The 20,329-nt window shown below is 56.1% G+C and overlaps 2 protein-coding genes across 2 annotated transcripts; both read right to left on the bottom strand.

The window, feature by feature from the left end:
- Positions 1-381: 381 nt before the first annotated feature.
- Positions 382-1,960, bottom strand: EXOSC6 (exosome component 6). The gene has a single exon (XM_074881452.1). The coding sequence runs from the start codon at positions 1,860-1,862 to the stop codon at positions 1,029-1,031; it is 834 nt and encodes a 277-aa protein (XP_074737553.1). The 5' UTR covers positions 1,863-1,960; the 3' UTR covers positions 382-1,028.
- A 1-nt stretch (position 1,961) lies between these two features.
- On the bottom strand, positions 1,962-19,088 carry AARS1 (alanyl-tRNA synthetase 1). Its single transcript, XM_074881451.1, has 21 exons — positions 19,069-19,088; positions 17,914-18,123; positions 17,078-17,266; positions 16,284-16,429; positions 14,169-14,360; positions 13,585-13,729; positions 12,190-12,335; positions 11,135-11,243; positions 10,903-11,053; positions 10,390-10,514; positions 9,605-9,749; positions 8,763-8,947; positions 8,123-8,236; positions 7,169-7,375; positions 6,320-6,504; positions 5,772-5,880; positions 4,956-5,069; positions 4,554-4,673; positions 4,002-4,088; positions 2,524-2,637; positions 1,962-2,249 (listed from the first exon to the last, which is right to left on the bottom strand). Exons 2-21 carry the CDS (start codon positions 18,055-18,057, stop codon positions 2,064-2,066), a joined length of 2,913 nt encoding a protein of 970 aa, XP_074737552.1. The 5' UTR covers positions 18,058-18,123; positions 19,069-19,088; the 3' UTR covers positions 1,962-2,063.
- Positions 19,089-20,329: the final 1,241 nt, after the last annotated feature.

The following is a 20,329-nucleotide window of genomic DNA, read 5'->3' as shown; positions in this document are numbered from 1 at the left end:
TACCCAACTTTGTGTGCTGCATGACGCAGCCTTAGGCTTTGGGGATTTTCGAGGATGCTGCCTTCCCCACAGCTCAACCCAGAGGCAGAAGGAGCACAGCTCTGCCCCATTTCTCAATGGAAACATTAATCACCGCCTTTACCTAGAACATTCCCTACCAGCGCAGCACGGTACAGCTGGGCAGAGAGGACCTGCTCCTCTCCAGCCCCAGGAATGACCAGACCCCAAGGCAGCACCCAGCTCCCTCCACACCCCTCCAGGAAGGACAGTGGGAGCAAAGGGGGATGACCCCGATGCCTGGCAGCCACTCACCCCAAACGCATCCATCCACCTCTGCCCGCAGCTGGCAGAGGGCTCAGCAGAGCTCCACAGGCAGAAGACTCACCAGAAAAAAATGATTTATTACAAAAAAACCCCAACAAAACACATCTCTGGCACCCTGAAGCGCTGCCTGGGCAGGAGATGCACAGTCTGTGCCATGATGTGGTTCCTGCCCCGTGCTGCCTGGCCCCTGCCTGCATGGATGGTTGTGGTGGGCAGCTCGGTGTGAGGGTCTCAGCTCTGGTGCTGGGGTCACCCCAGGCTGGGGTGCGGGGTCCCACAGTGCAGGCAGCTGCTTGGAGGGAGGTCTCGGGCAGAGTCTGGCAGCGGAGAGCTGGCGCAGGCAGGCTCTGGCAGCACGGAGGCTGTCGTTGGGGGGGGCTCTGGCAGCGTGCGACGCTGCTTGAGTCCTGTGGGGTCACTCAGGAGGGGTCTCCCGCCATGTGGGGGCTCCTCAGGCAGGCTCCGGGGTGCTCGGGCAGTGCAGAGGCTGCTTTGGGGGCTCCCCAGAGCTGGGGGGGGGGTGCAGACTCCAGTGTCCTTGGGCAGGTTTCTTGGGCCTCTGGCTGTGCGGGCAGCCCCAGGGGCTGGCTCCGGGGGGTCTCTGGCAACTCGCGGGCTGGCTTGGGCAAGCTCCAGGGCGTCAGCGGGCCCGTGCGGTGTGTCCCTGGCAGCACCGCGTCCCCCAGCCGGGGCACGGTGGGCGCTCAGGCGGTGGCGTCGCGGCGGCGGGCGGCCCGCAGCAGGCTCTGCCGCAGCACCGGGTAGAGGCGGTGGCAGCCGTCGAGGCCGAGGCGCAGCGCCTGGGCCCAGGCGTCGGGAGGGCCGCCCTGCCCGCCGCCCAGCACCGCCGACACCTGGTTGAGGGCGGGCAGCAGAGCTACGGTGAGGCGGGCGGCGGCACGCCGCTCCTCGGGCTCCCCGGGCTGCAGCAGCCAGGCCCCGGCGGGCCCGGGGGGCCGGCACAGGGCGCAGCCCACGGCCAGGTCGTACATCTCCACCCCGGCGTCGGCCAGGGCCAGGGCGGCGGCGCTGATGGCGGCGGCCAGCGCGGAGCCGCCGTCCTGCAGCAGCAGAGCGCTGACGGCCAGGCGGGCCCGCGGGTACCGCGCCAGCCGCACCGCCGGTTCCAGCGCCTCCCGCAGCGCCGCCGCCGCCTCCCGCTCCGCCTCCCGTTCGGCCGCCGAGCCCGGCCGCCACCGCGCCCCGCGCCCGGCGAAAGGCGCCCGGTGGAACTCGCAGAGCAGCTGCCCCCCTCCCGCCGCCGCCGCGGGCTCGGCCGCCTCCCGCGGGCCCCAGGCGGCGCACAGCACCTTAGTGCCGCCGCCCAGCTCCACGTAGGCCGAGCCCTCGGCCTGGCTTAGCAGCCCGGCCCGGGCGAAGAGCGGCCGCAGGGCGCAGGGGTCCCGCGGCGCCGCATCCGCGCCCCCCGCCGCCTCCTCCTCCTCCTCGCCCGCCGCCGGCACCTCCCCGGCCGCAGCCCACAGCTCCGGCGGCTGCGACTCCTCCGGGCCCCGCAGGCGGCGGTGATCCAGCGGCATGCTCGGCCGAGAAAACAGCAGGCAGGGACAGGCAGGAGGAGGAGGAGGAGGAGGAGCGCGGCCCGCCCCGCCCCCGTAAGCAGAGCCGAGGCGGCAGCGCGCGGGGCAGGCAGGCTTTATTCATAGGAAAGGCGGGCTCAGCAGCAGGCAGAGAGGACGGGCAGGAGGGCAGAGGGGTGCCGGTGACCCCCCCTAGCCCCGTCAGTTCTTCAGCTCGCCCAGGCGGAGCGTGGCAAAGTCCGTGGCCAGGCGCAGGGCCTCCCGCAGGCAGCCCACGTTCTTGCCCGTGGCCTGCGCCGAGACGTCCTTGCCCCCACCTTTGCCGTCCATCAAGGCAGACACCTCCTGCACCCACTGGCTGGCCTTCAGGCCCTTATTTGCAGTCTCCTGGGCAGCAAAAGAAACAAACAAAAAAAAAAAAAGGTGGCTCAACCTCGACTTAGGGGAGGGTCCACAAGCACGGTACAACAGGACAAAGCGCTTCCAGGTGTGTGTCCTGCGGGCCAGGGGCAGCCCCCCTGCCCCATGCCTGCAGCCCGATGAGAACCCAAAGCACAAGGGTCGTGGCTCTTGCCAAACCCGCAGGAGTTCTGGCTGTGTGGTGTTAGGTAGTTGCTGCCTGGAGGCCCAGAGCCAGGCAGACACGGCATCTCGGCCTTACCTGGGGCACCTGGCACAGGCAGGTGATTCTGCCAGCTTCGTTATCTACAGTGAAGAGCATGGTGGCAGTCTGGGGGGAGTGAGTCTTGAAGAGCTTCAGAGATTCATTCAGGGCCTGGAGGAGGACAAAGTCATTGCAGCACACCTTCCCCACGCTCGCAGCGCCAACCCCGCGGCACCCACGGAGACCTCCGGGAGCTGGACTTGCATTAAAGCAGCCAGCAGCACCCTGCAGCGCTCCTCCGCCTAAACACAGGACATCTTCACCCTTGGCAAGGGCCACAAGCCCTGGCTGAGTCCCCTCACGGCTGCAAGGAGGCAGGAGCGAGGAGCTGCTTTTATTTCCCCACCTGTAGTTATGCAGGACCAGGCAGAGTTAACCCCAAAGCAAGTGAACCTTTGCCCAAGTGGCTGGAGGGGAAAGTGCTCTGTCCCTCGGTGTGAGCTCCCAGCAGGAGGGAGCAGCTGTTCCTCAGCGAGTCAGGAGGACTCAAAGGCAGCATGAAGAAGCTGCGAGGGTTATCGGGCACAGCTGGCACGCTGGAGGAACTGGGGAGACCGCCATGAATCCCGTTATTCCCAAGGAGACCGTCATCCTTTGCTCACCCAGCCAGTACGATGCAGCACAGAGCCCTGCAGCGAGCAAACCGGTGCCGCTCCCGTGGGACAGGGAAGAGGCAGCTCTCCGGGCTGCCAGCACCACCATCCCCGGGGATGTGGCCTTCTCCCAGGGAGGACACTGCGTTGGCAGGGCCACAGGAGCGCCCAGCGCTGAGACTCACGGAGAGGAAATTTAAATAGGGTGTTAAAAAACTTGAGGGCTCCAACCTCAGGGCACGATCAGCCCTTGCTGCCGGGCGCTTGCTGGGCTCAGCGCTGCGGCACAGTGCACACAAGGGAGCTTTTATTCACAGCAGAAATCACTTGGAAAGAAACTTAACTCGGGTGTGGAGGAGGAAAGGAGCAGTTTGAGCCCTAGCTGGAGGAGAACTTGACCCATGCTGCAGCAGACAGTGCCCAGGAGCCGGGGAGCAGCTCTCTGTCCCCGCACTCGGCCCAGGACACCCTTTCGAGAGCTGCCCTGCAGTGGCCGTGGGCATCACGACCTCCACGGCTTGGCAGAGCTGCTGTTCAGAGTGTCTTAAGCCTGCGTTTTAGCGTCGTGACTGCTGCTGGGTGAGTCTTACTTGGGACACAGTAGGATTTTTATTGGGCCCCTTATCCACCACCAGGTCTGGAAGCTTAGCAAATGGTCAAGACCAGCCACCCCCACCACAAACCCATGTGTTAGTCCAGGAGGTGGGACGCAGGGAGTACCCCAGTGGTCCTCCTCCTCTTCACTAGCCGCTGCTCAGGGCTGGCAGGTGGCAAGAGAGACAGCTCTGTAACGCAGCACCACTGCCCCAAGTGAACAGCGACCACCCAACCGCCCCCCAGTCAGAGGGAAGGTTGTTGAGGAGAGCCCAGACCTTCCCCTACCTTTGCTGAGGCTCCACTCTCCATTTCCATGATGACCAACGGTTGGTTAGGGTGACTCTCAATGACTTGCTTGGTCTTTTCCAGCACCTGAGGACAACAGTGGTCAGATGCTGGAGCACACACATTGCATATGGAGACAAGAACCACCCGGGCAGAGCTTCCCCGCAGGTACAGAGGCCCCCATGGTGCCCCAACACACCCACAGCCCAGCCTGGAGCAGCCTCATGCTGCAGAGCCAGGAACAAAACGTGTTGGCAGGTGGCTGTGTGGCCTCCTCCTCCAGGAAAATCCAGTGGGATCCAGGAGGAAGCAGCCTGCACCCAGGGGCACCGTTAGGGCAGGAGAACCCCAGCTTCCAAGACACGCTGCCAGCGCTTCAACCCAGGGAGCAGACATGGATGTAGTCAAGCCCTGGGAGGGAGCAGGAGAGGCTGAACAGCATGAGGGGCATCCCCACAGCTCAGATCCCCTCCACACTGGACACAAGTGGAGCTCCCAGGGGAGCCCCCCGCAGCCCTCTCGCACTGTCCTTTATTCCCATGCAGGGCTCACTCGTTTCTGGATGTCAGCTTTGCTTGCTCGGTCCAGGTCATCCATAACTTTCTTCAGTGCTTTAACAGCCTCTCTCAGTTCATCTTTCTGCCACTGTGGAATAACAGCAGTGGCCAGGGTCTGCAAAACAGGAGTGGGTGAGAGAGTTAAAGGTACTGGTGACCGTGGCAGATGGCAGGAGATGCTGCACCACACTCACGAACCTCAAGTGCCTCAACTGGCAGAGCCCAGTAAGCTCTCCTCCTCTCCCAGTGCCCAACAGCCTCAGGCTGCAGCACCCACAGGACACAGGGCTGTCTGGACAGGAGCAGGAAGCTGAACTTGGCCTCATTAATACCAGGCAGTGCTGGCAATCAAGGTGCCATTCACTTTGGGAAGGCAGAGCACTGCTGCGATCCTCACCTCACTGAGATCCGTGATCTCCTTCTGCACATCCTTGTTGGGAGCTGTCTGGACCTTCACCTTGGCCTCCAGGGCTGACAGCAGTTTCCTGAGGCTGTCGACTTTCCTGAGGGCCTAGCAGAATACAATCCCAGTTAAGTCAGGCAGGGAGATTTAGCAGGCTGGGTGCTTGGCCACCCCCATGAGAAGGGGTGAGGAATGCCCCAGGCTGGAGTTCTGTAACTCCTCAGGAAGCAGCAAAGCCAAAGCAGGCAGCACTTGACCAGAACCAGGGTGTGATGCTGGCACAGGTCCCAGGACTCTTCTTTGCCAGAAGGAATGCCAGATTCCCCCCCCGCCAAAAGAAATCCATCTCCTCCACGAACCCCCTCTCTCCCACTCCAGGAAGCACCAGCCCAAGCTAGCCCAGGACCAAAGTCACCTGCCTCCTGCAGCAGAGGACTGGATTCTCAGACTTCACAGCTCTCTTGCCAGCCGCTGAGAGCCCTAGATCTGCAGCCAATTCTGCAAAGCAACCTCAGCCAACCCTGCAGCCACCTCACAGACCCACCCCAGGCCCTTCTACCACACTAACATAACAGCTACAGCAGAGACTTTCCCCCTTCCCTTCTCTGCTCTCCCCTCTGCCTGTAGCACAGCCGGGGGCCTCCAGCACAGCCTTCGCTAACAGCAGCATCCTTCACCCCTCATACTTCACCCCTTCACTCCCTGGTGCTGAGTACCCAACAGGGATATTGGGCAGATTTCAACAAAAGTAAGCTTGGCACAGGGTTAATACGTGGGATTTCACAGAGGATCTCTCCTGTCTCCCCTTACCTTCCGAGCTTCAGCCCCGGTGACTGCAACTATCCTCCGGATGCCTTTAGCAATTGCTTCTTCTGAAACAATCACAAAGGGGCCAGCATGGCTGGAGTTCTGCAAGTGCCTTTGGAAAGAACCCAGAAAGATCCACAACAAGAAAGAGTTAGAAGTCCACCTCTCATCTCAGCAGCAATCAGCATGCAAACAAGAAAACCACCCTGCCAGGGAGATGCAGCAAGTGTGGGGACAGGCAGAAAACCCAACCTAGCTGCTAAAAGGCAAATGAGCGAGGAAAGGGTGGTGAGGGCTATGTGCCCAGCACTGCCAGAGACTATGTGTGTGGGCAGGGACAGCATACAGGCAGTTTCCCTGCCCTGCAAAGGCAGATTTTAAACGTGGCTTGACTCGGGACTGGGAATGCAAAGGCACATCATCACCACCACCTCCAGCTCTGCCCTGGCTGTGCCCAGCACACACCCACAGCACTCACAACAGAACTTGGGCTCCCCAGGGACGCCTTTGCAGCCACCCTGCCACCTTCCCTGGCCTCTCCAGATACTCACGTCCCTCCACAGAACTCAATAGACGTGATGGAGCCCGCGGGGCCAGAGGGGTCAGCCAGCAGCTCCTCTACGGGGATGCCAATCGAGACCACACGGACAGGATCGGGGTAAGTCTCATCAAAAACTGCCCGCAGCCCTTGGATAGCTTTGGCTGCTGCGAGAGGGCAGTCCCGGGCGTACACGGTCTGCAGAGGACAGCAAAGGAATGCAGGTAAGAGCCGGTCCTGTCAGCTGTGACCAAGGGCCTGCATTCTCAGGGAATCCTGACTTCCTCCAAAAGATCCTATAAGCGAAGTCCCGTGCTTCACCTGAGCTGGGGTTTGTTGAGCTACAGTGATCCCAAAGTCATTGACAGATGCCCTATCTTCAAAATTGCCGATACCACTGACTGCTCAGACTCCCCGTGTCCTCCCGTATGTTCGAACTGTTTCTAACCACAGACTCCTGAGCAGAGCACAGGGTCCTCCAGGGTCTGTTCTGACACAGGGCGGGCAGCAGGCAGAGCAACTCTCTCACCACTGAGGACACATCACTGAGGTGTACACTATAAATCCAGCCCAGCCTGCAAAACTACTCTGCCAAACTTCTTGGCTCTGGTAGCTAATGTGACACTACAGCAGGCATGAAAACACTTCAACCCTAGAGAGGGCTCAGTACCAATGAACAGAGCACGTTACAAATCTTCCCACTCAAAATCCTCTGAGGCGACGCCAATCTGTGCACAGCACTGCATCAGCAGCTCAGAAGATTCCTGCTGGGCCAAACTCCCAGCAGCCCAGGTCATCCAAAAGCTTGACTCAAGGTATTTTTTTCCCCCCCGAGTATATCCAACCTGGCAGCCGTACCCACCTTCGCCTCCTCAATCATCTGGTTGGCAATTCCTTCGACTTTCTTGATTTCCTGGGTCGACAAGGCTCCCTTGGCTGTAAAGTCGAACCGCAGCCTGTCTGGCGCAACCAGCGACCCTCTCTGGTCAGCTTCCCCCAACACCGAGCGCAGGGCAAAGTTGAGGATGTGGGTGGCTGTGTGGTTGCTCATGACTGGCCTCCGCCTAGTCTGATGGAGGAAGCCACTGTTAGATGGGGTCCCCCACTGCAGAGCCAACATCACCTCTAGCAGCCGAAGTGGAGCTTAACTTGCTGATCCAACGGAAACTGAAACTAGCTCAGGACACCAGAAACAACTTATCACACTTGCTGCCTTGGAGCCCCGGCTAAGGGAGCAGGACATTCCCCACCAAATTTGTGCATGGCTTTTCCCTGGCAGTCCCCTTGTTGGGCCTGTCTGGACAGAGGCCAAGGACAGACCAGGTAACAGGCAGTGATCTCTGCTCCTCAGCAGGGAAAGCCTTCCCTCTTGCTCCAAAGGTGCTGCCTCTATAGGGAAGGGAAATGCATTCTGCAGACGAGGTTCAATCCAGCAGGCCGAGCCCAGGCGAGCAATGTCTGGAGTGGGGCAGACAACCCAGGCTCTCCACTGTCATCCAAAACACAGTGGGGCACCACACATGTTCTACCTCCCAGTTGTGACCCAAAATGTGTTTCTGCGGCTGATCAGCAAACGCCAGTGAGTGTGACTCTGAGCCAGCTTGGCACTACCTGCCTCGTGGTAGGAGAAAGCCCAGTGCCAAACTGGGAAGGCCTGAGTCAGCCAGACTGGAAGGGCCATAGTGCTTGTCTGCATCGTGTGCCACAGGGAGAACGGGCCCCAAACACCAGGCCCCCAGAGTGGCACCGATGAAAAGAAAGGAGACAAAATCCAGGGACAAGATGAGGCCACATGTTATGCCATGTCTTAACTCACCTCATCAATGCACAGGTGGACCTGATCTCCTACTTTCAAGCTTCCATATAGAGTTCCTATGTGAAGCACGTAGCCTCCTCGGACCTGCACATTCTTCACTGTGAATTCTGTTTTCTGTACAAAGAGGGAAATGCACCTAGTGAGCAGGGTGAGAGGCCAAGGGGAGACAGAGAGTCCAGCCAGAGGTCTGAGCTGCAACTGGAAAGGCCTCAGCTGAGAGCCAGACTGGCGTGTGATAGGAGAAGGCCGAGTGTCCCCAGGCACAGTACGCAGGGCCGCAAAGCGGAGAAGTGAATGAAGGTGGGGCATGGCTGTGGGGCACAGAAAAGCTGAAAGAGCTCCCCGCCTCAGCTCCCCATCACGGCTTGAAAGCACTGTCCTCTGCCCAGCAATCCCAGCACCACCACCACAGGCACCCAAGTTCTAGCAGCAGCCTGACGCTGCAGCACAGAGTCCAGTTCCCCAGAAAGTAAGAGGAACAAAACTCCAGCACATCTGTGCCATGCTGCACTCCTGAGAAAGAAACCTGTGCAATGCCTGACGCCTGCCATGGACAGAAAATTGCTGGAGCTTGCTTGGCCCCTTCTCCTCCTCTACCCAGGCCCCAGGTCAGACTGAGTCTAGCAAAAGGCCCACTCACATCCTCCCTGCCGTCGTCGTCGTCGTCCTTGACCATGTAGCCCTCGTCATAGATCTGCCCACCCTGCTCGGCATAGAAGCAGGTCCGGTCCAGCACTATCCCACACTCCTGGCCAGTGGACACCTCCTTCACAAACCTCTTCTCCCTGCGGATGGCTTTCACTGTGGCCACGAGGCTCCCAAAATCTGTCACCGGGACGACAGGCAGTGTCAGTAAAATAGGAAAACCTTGTAGACACCACATGGGAGCAGAAGGTCACAGCAACACCACCAGCTATTGCAGGAGCTCGTGGCAGCTACCACATTTGCAGGGGTTAAGGAGAAAGAACTAGGGCAACAGTTATTTGGGTAAGAGGGAATTTCATTCAGTGCTCTCCAAGGAAGGTACTGTCACTTCCTTCCACACCTATGCAGTAAAAGTCAGCAACACACATGGCTACAAGTCTGTGGCCTCTTGAACCTCCACCAAATCAAAGAATTAGCAGGAAGAGCCAGAGCAAGTGACCCAAGGACCCTAGAACAGACCAAGCAGAAACTGCAGTCTCCTGTGGTACTAGCAAAGGAGCAGCTGAGAAACACAAACAGGAGTGTGGAGACATAAAGCTGCAGGGAACTGGAATCCCCTTCAGCTGGCAACAATGGACCTGAACAGTACCACAGCCCTTGAACAGTCTGTCCTTCCCTTTCCCTGCTTGACTTGTAACAAGCACACTATTCACCTGTGCACATTCCCACTCCCACCTCCATGTCCCAGGAAAGGTGAGCCTGGAGGGGATCTTGCTGAGGTACGTGCCAGTAAAGATTTGGCAGCAGAGGATGATTCTGAGAAGGTTCTTTTCATACCATAGGTACCACTTGGATCTGAAGTATAGCTGTATTTTGGCGAGTCGTCGGTCACCTCCAGCCCTTCGGCCCTTAGCTCTTCGATGGCATAGATGTCCAGCATGAGGAGGTCCTCTCCTCCAGCACCCTTGCCCTGGGATTTGAGCTGCCAATGACAAGCACCAAGATTTGAGAAAATCCACCTCAGTGCTGGCCCATGCCTAGTTGCACACCCTATTTGCATCCCTTAGAGCTCCTTGGTTTAGAGCTTTGCCCTGGGAAGCTGTGTGCCAGCAGCTTCCTGGAGTGCTCCTGTCTCTTCTGGCTTCAGAGCAGGCTGTTCCAGTGCTACCAGCACACAGACAAAGCAGGCCTGAGCCCAGCAAAGGCAAGGCAAGTAGCCAGCCAGCTGGGCAACGCCACTCCCTGCTGCTGCAAAAAACATGCTGGGAGAGGCACCCATGTTGCAGGCCTGCCTGGACACTGCTCTGCAGACAGGGAAGTCCCCGACTTCCCTATCCAGAACCAGACAGTGGGGAGGTGCTCCCAGCACTCCACTAACTCCGAAGGCTGAGCTCGATGCCCCAGGCCTCACAGTGCCAGTGAGAAAAACCAGCCCCAGCTGCACAGAGAAGACACGTCCCACAACACCTGCGGTGCCATGCCCTGGTCTTTCCCACAGGGCACTGGGGCACACGAGGTGAACAGACCCAGTAAGAAAGGAGCAGACTCATGACTGCAAACTGCAAGGAAGGGAATCCACCCTGCCCACTCGTAGACCAGCTTCCCCTGGAGCTGTTACCTACCTGTGCATTTTTCCGCTCTTCTTCAAAGCCCTCCATGTCCACAACAAGGCCCTTCTCCTCTGCAATCAGCCCAGTGAGATCAGCAGGAAAACCGTAGGTGTCATACAGCAGCCAGGCAGTATCACCTTTAGAGAAAAAGCAGAGCAGTCAGCGCTCCTGTTCCACAAGACACTGCACCTTTCCCTGCTCTCCGACTGGCTCTGTCCCACCCAGCTGGCTCTGCACTGTGGCAGGACAGAGAACAGTTCTGGTGAACATGAACATTGAACAGGCTCCTCTCTGGCAGCACAGAGATCCCACTATCATGTTGTGTCTGGGCACCTCAGGAACCTGAGCAAGTGAACACAGGCCAGAGGAGAGGCAGGTGGCCCAGCTCTGAGCGATGGTCTTTTGACTCCAACTCTGTCTCCCCACATCTTCCACCATCTCTCAGTTCCCAGCACAGCTGAGCCCTAACTCAGTCCCAGACAATAAATGCCTTCTGGTGCATCCAGACAGAAGTCACAGCCTTACCAGGGATGATTTTACTGTTCCCCAGGCTCTGGATCTTCCTGTCCAGGATGCGACGTCCTCTGCTGAGTGTTTTCAGGAACTGATCCTCCTCTTCATTGATAATGTCCTTCACCATATCCGGGTCCTTCTTCAGCTCAGGAAATGCACCTCCCTGCAGACCCAAGACAATTAGTCCTTCAGCACGGAGATCTGCATGCTGCGGCAGATACAGTGCAGCAGGGGAAGAACTTACCAGTGACTGCACCACCACGTCAACCAGCGTAGCAAAGAAACCTTTGGGGGCATTGAGCTTCTCATGGGAGTAGCGCACAGCCCGTCGGAGAATCCGCCTCAGCACATACCTAGGGAAGAGCAGAGCCCCTCATGCAAACGTTACACCTCTGAGTTGTTCTCAGGGAAACAGCATCCACCTACCAGCAACCCCCTCCCAGGACCAAGAGCACAGGGTCTTCTCCCCACATTTTCTCTCAAGTAGCTGCTCACAGCAGCAGCAAGCCAGAGGTGAGGTGCCGGTCCTCAGCTCTGTGACCCAGAGTCACTGTGTGCTGAAGAGTCACAGAATCATTCAGGTTGGAAAAGACTCTTGGGACCATCGAGTCCAACCCTCAGTCCTACTCTACAAAGTCCTCCCCTATACCACATCCCCCAACAGCTCATCCAAATGACCCTTAAACACACCCAGGGATGGTGACTCCACCCCCTCCCTGGGCAGCCTATTCCACTCTCTGACCACTCTTTCTCTGAAAAATTTTTTCCTCATGTCCAGTCTGAACCTCCTCTGTTGCAGTTTAAAGCCGTTCCCTCTTGTTCTGTCACTAATCACCTGTGAGAAGAGACCAGCACCAACCTCTCTACAATGTCCTTTCAGGTAGTTGTAGAGTGATGAGGTCTCCCCTCAGCCTTCTCCTCCTTGAACTAAACAGTCAGTCCTCTGAGTCCAGCAGCACCCAGAGCACAACCCCTTGGCTCAAATTTCATTCCTTTTTTTGACAGTAGCACTGCACCAAGCAAGGTTTTGTGCTTGTCTGCCCAGTCTTGTCTGCCCATTGTCCTTGGAGACTGACACAGCAGGACTGGTACTCACAAGAACCTGACCAGTGTGTCTTGGCCTTTTGGGTGGACCTTGCTACAGGGATTCAAACGTCAAACATACCGAGCAAACACTGCTATCCATTGCTTTAATGACAAATTCAAAGACATCCCAGAGACACGGGAGATCCCAGCCCCCTCAGGGAAGCCGTGCTGAACGGAATGAGAGCAGAAGCAATGCAGCAGCTCCATTCTTACCCTCTGCCAGTGTTGTCAGGTCTACCCCCATCAGAGAGGGCCAGCGTGATGGTCCGTGCATGGTCAGCCAGCACGCGGTAGGCCATGTCTATACCGTCAGCATCCTCAGCACCAACCTGCCCCGTGTACGGCCTCGCACCCGTGCCCTGCGCAGAGAGGAGAAGGTGGTGGGCAAAGGGGATGGTTATGGACAGTGGGGACCAGCAACATGGCAGAACAACAGGGAAGTGCCTCAGAAGCCAACTCCATCCCACTGCCCACAGCCACCCAGAAGGCATACTCCTCTTGGGAAGAGGTGACTCGGTAAAGCCAGGGAAGACACAGAGCTGAGAGGCTCTACAGGATGCCATGGCCTGCACTTCCAGGGCCAAAGGATCTCCAAGACCCGTGGGAAGAAAAGCCAATTTATCTCAACATTAAGAGCCCAGGGCAAAAGAGAGAGGGAGAGAGGTAGAGTGCAGGGAAATCATCCATTTTGCACACTGGCTCAAGGACTCTGGCCTGGCATTAACCTGCCCAGCCAAGAAACTTTCCAAATTCTGTCACATGGGAGACGGTCCCAGCTTCCCTCTTTTAGGGTGTTTTTATCCATACCCAAGGGAAAGATACTGCTGTAAGCAGTGCCTGCACGTGGTACAAAGCTCACACCATGGGCATGGTCCCTACAGCCAGGCTCCCAGCAAACTGCAGGAAGGCAGACAAGGACACATGGGCTGTGTCTGGCCCTCTAATTCCAGCTCTGGAGCTCTGCACCTCATTCCTCAGAGGCAGCAGGAACCTGGGCTCTTCTCCCTGCATTTTTTCTGCAGCCAGGAAGCTCTGCCTCTTCCATGAAGGAGAAAAAAAAAAAACAAAAGGCTTGGAGATGCACACAGAGTTCCCAGCACTGGTAACGTGGTCCCCATCCAGGAAGATGCAGCAACAGCACACTGGTTCTGCAAATGACTGTCATGATTTATGGCAAAGACCTTCTCAATCAGGGGATTTTCTACAGATCAGCATGTTCCAGGTGGGAGACTGAAGGACAAACTCTCATTCTGGGTTAGCAGCACCGCGTGCTCTCTAGCACACGGCAAAAAGACGGCGCTTGGCCTTACGGGACCGCAGAGTGTCTCCCACTCGGGGAGGACCAAGGAGTGAACCATCGGGGCAGTTCACAGAAACATCTGGGAAAGCTGCACCACTCGCTGTTCTGTGTTTTCCCCTGGAAACACGCCCCAAGGCAGCCATCGCTGTGCCAGCCTTCATTCCTACCCTCAGCAAAGTACAAACGCATGAGGCTCACAGCAGCTGGGGAGGCAGAGACCAGCCCCAAGGATCTAACTCCTCAGGGATTCAGGGAATGGATGCAGCTGGGCCAGGCCCAGACTCAGACCCAGACTCCCCCATTCGTACCTTCTGGATGGCTTCAAAGTAAGGAAGGAAAAGGTCAGTGTCATAGTTGGACATCTTGTTCTGCAGCACAGAGACCAGCCTCTCCAGGCCCATCCCAGTGTCAATACTTTTCTTGGGAAGAGGTTTCAGTGTCCCATCAGCTTCCCTGCCCAGCCACAAAAAGAAAGATGAGCTGTTATGGATGGAGGCTCTGCAAGGGCAACCCCATCTCTCTCCTCATCTCCATGAGATTTTGTTCCATCAGATTTATGATATAAGCCCATACACAAGCCACACAAAGGACAACTTTGATAAAATACAGTTATCAAGACCCTCGGTGAAAACTTAGACCCAGGGAAGGATGACACTTATTCCCTTCTGAACTCCTAGCAGATGAGCTGAGAAAATATTTCCAGTCTGGCCCAAAGCCAGCGTGACCAGCCTCTTTTGTACAGGTGGGTCAGGGGACAGAGCATCACAAGATGCACACCTCCTGGACAAGAGGGAACGGTGAGCAAGCCAGGGGCAGCTACAACAGCACGCAGTCCGAGCAACCCCTCACACCGAGCTGGAACAGCCTGGGGAGGGAAGCAGGTCTCGCTCACCTGTTAAACTGTATGAACACCAGGTTCCAGATCTCCAGGACGTTGGGATCATCCTGATTGACCAGGTGGGAAGCATCTCTGTCCCCAATGCGGTCGTAGTGGATCTCGCTGCAAGGGCCACAGGGGCCTGTGTCTCCCATTTCCCAGAAGTTATCCTTCATATTGCCAGGCAGAATCCTGCCCTCAGCCAGCCTGCAACAAGAAACTCTTACTGAACAACAGAGACTAACAGCAAGGCAAGAATTCCCCAAACTAAGGGCTACTCCAGACAAACCTCAGCTCACTAATTCCCTGGATGAGCAGATGAATTGTCAGTCTTGAGGCAGACCAATCCAAGAGCCTAACTCTCAGGATCCCTGCTGAGGAGGATCAAGTGAACACTGGCGCCTGGCACTTGTCCCAGGTGGAGGCAGAGGCCTACACACCACCTCAGCAAAGCCACCAGCAAGATGACAGGTTGAAGTGCTAAGCCTTGGACAACAGGCCCAAGCCAGAGCTGACCTATAGATGAATCCTGTATATTTTATAACTGATAACCACTGTGCTAGTGGGCATTGTACTAGGTTATAACAACCCACTTAAAAAGTGCTAAAGCGTTGAAATACTGCAGCCTGAACAACAGGCCCTGAGCTGAAGCTGCTAACTTAGCATGTAGTCATTAACAAAATATGTAAACTCACTAGTGAAAGATGCAGCTTAGACAGAATATAATCAGTAGTGAGGATGAAAGGCTGAGAGAATGTATCCAACTTGCCTTTCTCAGCCTTGTTCAAGGCTGAGAACCCAAGTATTTGGCCTTGTTGTAAACTCCCTTGGTTTCCCTCCACCAAGCCCTGGCCAGGCTTTGGGTGGAATCCAACAGGACAATGAAACCAGAAATTTTCCACTCAAAGCAAAGGTGCCAGTTATTCTGCCTTGCTGATTTTTGGTACATAAGGCTGGACCCGCTCGCAGCGACTTTGGATGCCTCAGCTACGGGTGGAGGCACCGCGTAGGATTTCCCACTCGCCGGGAAAGGCTCAACAAATCCTCGCTGCACCCGGGGCTGCCCAGCGCCTGCGGGTCTGGATGATGGTAACGGGTGCAAGTGGGGATGGATCTTTCTTAATCACCATTCTCTCTCTCTCATGTAGTAATGATTTGATGCATTACCCTGTATTTACCTATTTGTGGCTTTGGTGCACTATTCTGCCTTTTCTTACTGCGTGTTTTCTGTATTACTCTGTTACATTATTTAGTTATCCCCAGTAAAATACACCTACTCTTTTCACTCTGGTGTCTGAGTTTAACTGGTATCCTTAATCAGCAAAACACACGTGGATCTCTGACTTTTAATACATGCGAGGCAGGTCTGGCCCCACAGTGCAGAGGTGTGTCATGGGGTCAGCAGCATGTTTCAGAGGGGACTACAGCCACAAGACCAAAGGTGTCTTTTCACTGCTACATCAAGCTTTGGCCCACCCACAGCCTGAGTGCTGAGGGCGGTTCTTGCTTCCTTATCTCAAGGGTGAGGTAGAAGCAGCACATGTATAGAGGAGGGCAACTAAAACGACCTAGGGGTGGAACAGCTGCCTTAGGAAGAAAGTATAGAAAAGAGTAGGACTCTTCAATCTGGAGAGGACAAAGCTGGGTGGGAGACTACAACTGAGACTTAGAAAAACCCAACACGTTCGAAACAGAAGCAGATGTACTCTGAAGGAGGAGGGCCCAAAACAGAGGCTAAGGGGAATCGATGATGGTGGATGCTGGGAGGGGAGGAGGTAAATAGAGTGCAGGCCACAGTCAGGCATGCCTGCTTTCCCTGAACAGCATCTTCTCAACTGCTGTCAGAGGCAACACACTGGGCTGCACAGACCACTGATCTGACCTAGCAGAGCACTTATGTTTTTAAGCTTACACAAGAGATTTTGAAATGAAAAGTCTCAGTAGCTTCTATCTAATACTTTGTACTTCCCTTTGGTTTTGCAGCTCCACCACCCTGCAAACACTATTTGTGACACTTCACTTTTGCTAAAACCTCTTGTTATATGTGCTCTGCCACATAACACATGCCATCTTTCTCTGAAATGACGACTGCTCATCAAAACATGAACCCTTCTCAGTTAAAGGCCTTACCCCAAATTCAACCATATCTGCTTGCACTCCAGGTCTGGTTGTAGTCCTGCAGCCTCATTTCCACCAAAGTAGGTGACGTAGAGTCTTTCAGCAGGGATGCCAAACTCCTTGGTGAGAAGGTCCAGTGCCAGTTTACAAGCAAGTTCCTGCAGAAGGAAAGGTGGGGTGAGCAAGCGAATGAAAAGAGAGTTTCTCTTCACCATGCAAAGTGCTGGCTACTGTAGGTATCAGCAGCTAAAGAGCCAAAAACTTTCAGACTTTTAACATAAGAAAGAAGCAAATTAATATATGCAGTGAACAGGGCACAGGAAACATCTCATATGGCTTTCCAGATGCAGCCAAGTTAACTCCTAGCATGTTCACTGCCCCCCCAAAGCCTTTTAATTCTGCTGTTATTCTGTATTCTTACCATCCTCTGACTTTAAACACTACGCTATCAAGCAGCTTGGGAAAGGACATCATTATTTCATGATCACTCCTGTCTGAAGATCCATCATGGTCACACAGCACATGCAACTCCCCACAGCTCCAGTACAGCCACTAAAACCTCTGCCCGAAGACTCCAAACTGGCAGAGTTAACATAATCAGCTTTGTAAACCTTAAGTAATTAATCTCAAAACATTCTGCAGGGTCGGGGCAGCTTCCAAGCTCATTTATTCCAAAGAAGCCACACACACCTCAGGAACCATCCTGTGCAAAGATATTCTCTCTCCTCTTGGCAACTGCTCTGCGGAGTTCATAGAGACAGGTAAGTTTGTGCAAGAGATTCAGAGCTGCACCTAGCTTGTTTTACCTTGAAATAATCCCCAAAGGACCAAGACCCCAACATCTCAAAGAAGGTGTGGTGGTAGACGTCTTTCCCAACATCATCCAGGTCATTGTGCTTGCCCCCTGCTCGGATGCACTTCTGAGTGTTGGTGGCTCTGTTCAGCTTGGCGAGCGGGTGTGAGGGGTCAATAGTATTGAGGAAGATGGGTTTGAACTGAGAGGAAAGAAAAAAGGACAATCAAGAAAAGCACTAAGAGACTGTTTTCAAACACTGCAAACAACAGCAAGGCAGTAAGTGTTGTCCACATCACGATACCACTAGCCTGGACGTATCCAAGGCAGCTTGTGGAGACAAGAAGCCTGCTGCCTCCTGTCTGAAGAGGCTGCAGCACTGCCTATAACTTAGCACTCACACACAGGCACGTGCTCCTGGAGCCCACCTAACCCCAGGACTTGCAAAGGGACTGAAAGTAACCAGATTCCCAGCTGAAAAAAAGTCAGTGAAAACTGTGTGTTGACCTCCAGCAGAGCCTCTTCAGCAGCCCAGCCTCGACCACTCTTTAAAGACACTGTTAGTCATTTGAGCCAGGACTAGCTGTGGTACAAAGGGTCAAGGAAGGGAGACTGGCAGCGCTCCCATCGCTGCACAGTCAGCCCAGCAGACACAGGAACCTCTTCCAGTGCTCTTGCCAATTTTGCAAGAGCACAGAGGACTCCAGCAGACACGCTAACCACCTCTTTGTGACCAGAAGAAAGATGGAGAAAACAACCATAATTTTCCAAGCAAACAGCTCTGCAAACAGCTTCACAGGTTTCAACTGCTACAGGATATGTTCATAAGGACAACAGTGGGAATCCTACCTGATTCATACCAGCATTGGCAAAGAGCAGTGTGGGGTCGTCCAGGGGGATTGTAGAAGAGGAGTGCACATAGGTATGCTTGTTTTCCTTGAAGAAGTCAATAAACCGTTGCCGGATCTGGCTAGCTGTTAGCGTAGCTTCCATCTTGAAGCTGCAAGTCACAGCTGTCCAAAGCAAGCGGAAGGGAAAGCGGCAAGGCCTTGGTGCAGTCTGAAGAAACAACAAACAAGGCTCTTGCATGCTGTCAGCTCAAGCGATAACATCAGGATCATTGCCTCCATCTCCTAAAAGGGTCTCCTCACACTGGTAAGTACTGACTCCTCAGTTCAACCATCAGTCTGCCCCAAAGAGTGCTGGCCTAACGCCAAACTTCCTCTCCCCCAACCTCCCTGATTTCTGGAGTTCTACCTCAAGTTACCTGTTCTTTGAAGACATGTGGTTTTAGAATACCAAGTTCACCTGGATACCGAACTTCCTAAGAGATTGTGTTTTCTTGCTGAGAACATGCGGAGGGAAGGGACTGTCAATTCCTAAAATCATTCAAGGTGATTAAGTCATAGCTGGGTTTGGAAATGACCTCTGGATATCGCCTTGTCCATCCCCCCTGCTCAAAGCAGGGTCAACTCCAGGGATGCCTGGAGACCTTCCCTGAGAGGAACCGCATCACCACATGCACACCAAAGACAGGTGACAGTTGAAGGTGAGCACCTCCTGCATATCCTAACGGCTACATAAAGCTGTCCCCTGCCAACGGAGCGCAATGCGGTTCCCTCAAGGGCCAATTCCCCACACGTCCAGGGCCAGCGAGTGGTCGGAGGTAAGGACTCGGCGCAGCGGCGGCTCCCGGGCAGGGCAGGGCCTCTGCCCAGACATCACCCGGTCTCGAGTGCCCAAGGAGAGGCGAGGGCACTGCGGGTGCCCGGCCGCCCTGCGGAGGGCCGCCCAGAGCCGGCAGACAGGCATCCATCCCGCCGCGGCCCGGGCGGAGGACAGAGACCGGGGCACCGCCACCCTCCCGCCCCTCACCGCTGCCCGCTCCGGCCCCCTGCCCGCCTGCCCTGCCACGCCGCCTGCCCTCGGGCAGGAGGAGGTGGCCGCGCCGTGGAGGCAAACCGCAAAGGCCGGTGTCCCCAAGAAAGGCCCCTCGGGCCCTACCTCCCGGCCGCCGCCGCCGCCACCCCTCGCTCCCGCAGCACCGGCCCCGCTGCAGCGCCCGCTCCGCCCCGCCTCTCCCCGGCGCAACGCCGTGCGCCAGATCCCGATTGGCTGCGGTGGCCGTCGCTCCGGATAAGCCCCGCCCCTCCTCGCGGCCGGCCTTAGGGGTGGGCCGTCCGCCGGCTGATGCAATGACGGGACGCGGCGGTCACGTGACGCGACCGGGCTGAAGCCGGGCGGGGAGCCGCCATTTTAGGAGTGCCAGCCATGCTGCGGGGCGGCACCGACGGGGCTGGGCTCGTAAGGGCCCTGCGGCCCCTCCTCACTGTAGGCACAGTGACGCTGCGGTACCATGAGGCCTGGGCCCACCTGGCGTGGCCTTACTTCCCTGGAGGCAGGCTGAGGCCTTGGCTGCTGGTGTGGAGTGAGCAGGGGGCTCTAAAAGACTCAGGCCGAGAAGGGCGTGTGAGGGAGAGGGAGCTGTCTGGGGATGGTGGGTTAGTGACCGCTGGAGTGCTGACCAAAGCCCCACAGGCTTTTCTGTTGGGGGGCGTAATGGCTGCAAGGCCTTTACAAGGGTCTGAGGGGCAAGGTCATGGCTGAGATGCAGGGAGGGGTTTTACTCCATGGTGAACATGCTCTGGTCATACCCCTGGGGAGCTGATGGGGTAGGAGTCTGCAGTCCAAGACCAAGAGACACAGTACGTACACAGAGGAGGTGTCACACTGACAAAAAATTCACTGTGAGGATAGTAAGCATTGAAATGGTGGCCCAGGGAGACTGTGGGGTCCTTGGAGGTTTCTGAGATCTGGTTCAAGCTCTGGGCAACCTGATGTGAAGTTATTGCTGAACCTGCTCTTCCTGCTGGGGCTTGGAGTAGAGTCCTCCCAGGTTCTCTCCAACCTGGGTGTCCCCAGGTGTGTCTACAGCGCTGGGATCTTGTAGATTGGTCTTATCCCTTCTGGCCCCCAGCTGTGGTTCCTGAGCATGTCTGTGCTGCTGTCCTGCTTGGCTTCGGTTGCCATCAGATAGCCATTTCCAAAGGTCACTTGCTGTTTGCCCTCCTCAGCTTGGTGCTGGGCTGTGGCCATTCCCACCATTTCTGGTCCTGCAGCCCTCTTCGCTTGTATCTCTTGTCTCCTTCCCAAGAAGCCTGGAAGGAAAAGAGGAAACTCCAGTCTTGTTGGTTCCTAATGGGAACTCTGCTCTGGATGCTGCTTGCAGATAACAGGCAGGAGCAGGCAAGTCTGTGCAGTGCAA

This window comes from Strix uralensis, chromosome 12, assembly GCF_047716275.1.
Source record: "Strix uralensis isolate ZFMK-TIS-50842 chromosome 12, bStrUra1, whole genome shotgun sequence".
NCBI classification, from domain to species: Eukaryota; Metazoa; Chordata; class Aves; order Strigiformes; family Strigidae; genus Strix; species Strix uralensis.
The sequence above is the reverse complement of the archived record's forward strand: the minus strand, read 5'-3'. Positions and strand labels throughout refer to the sequence as shown.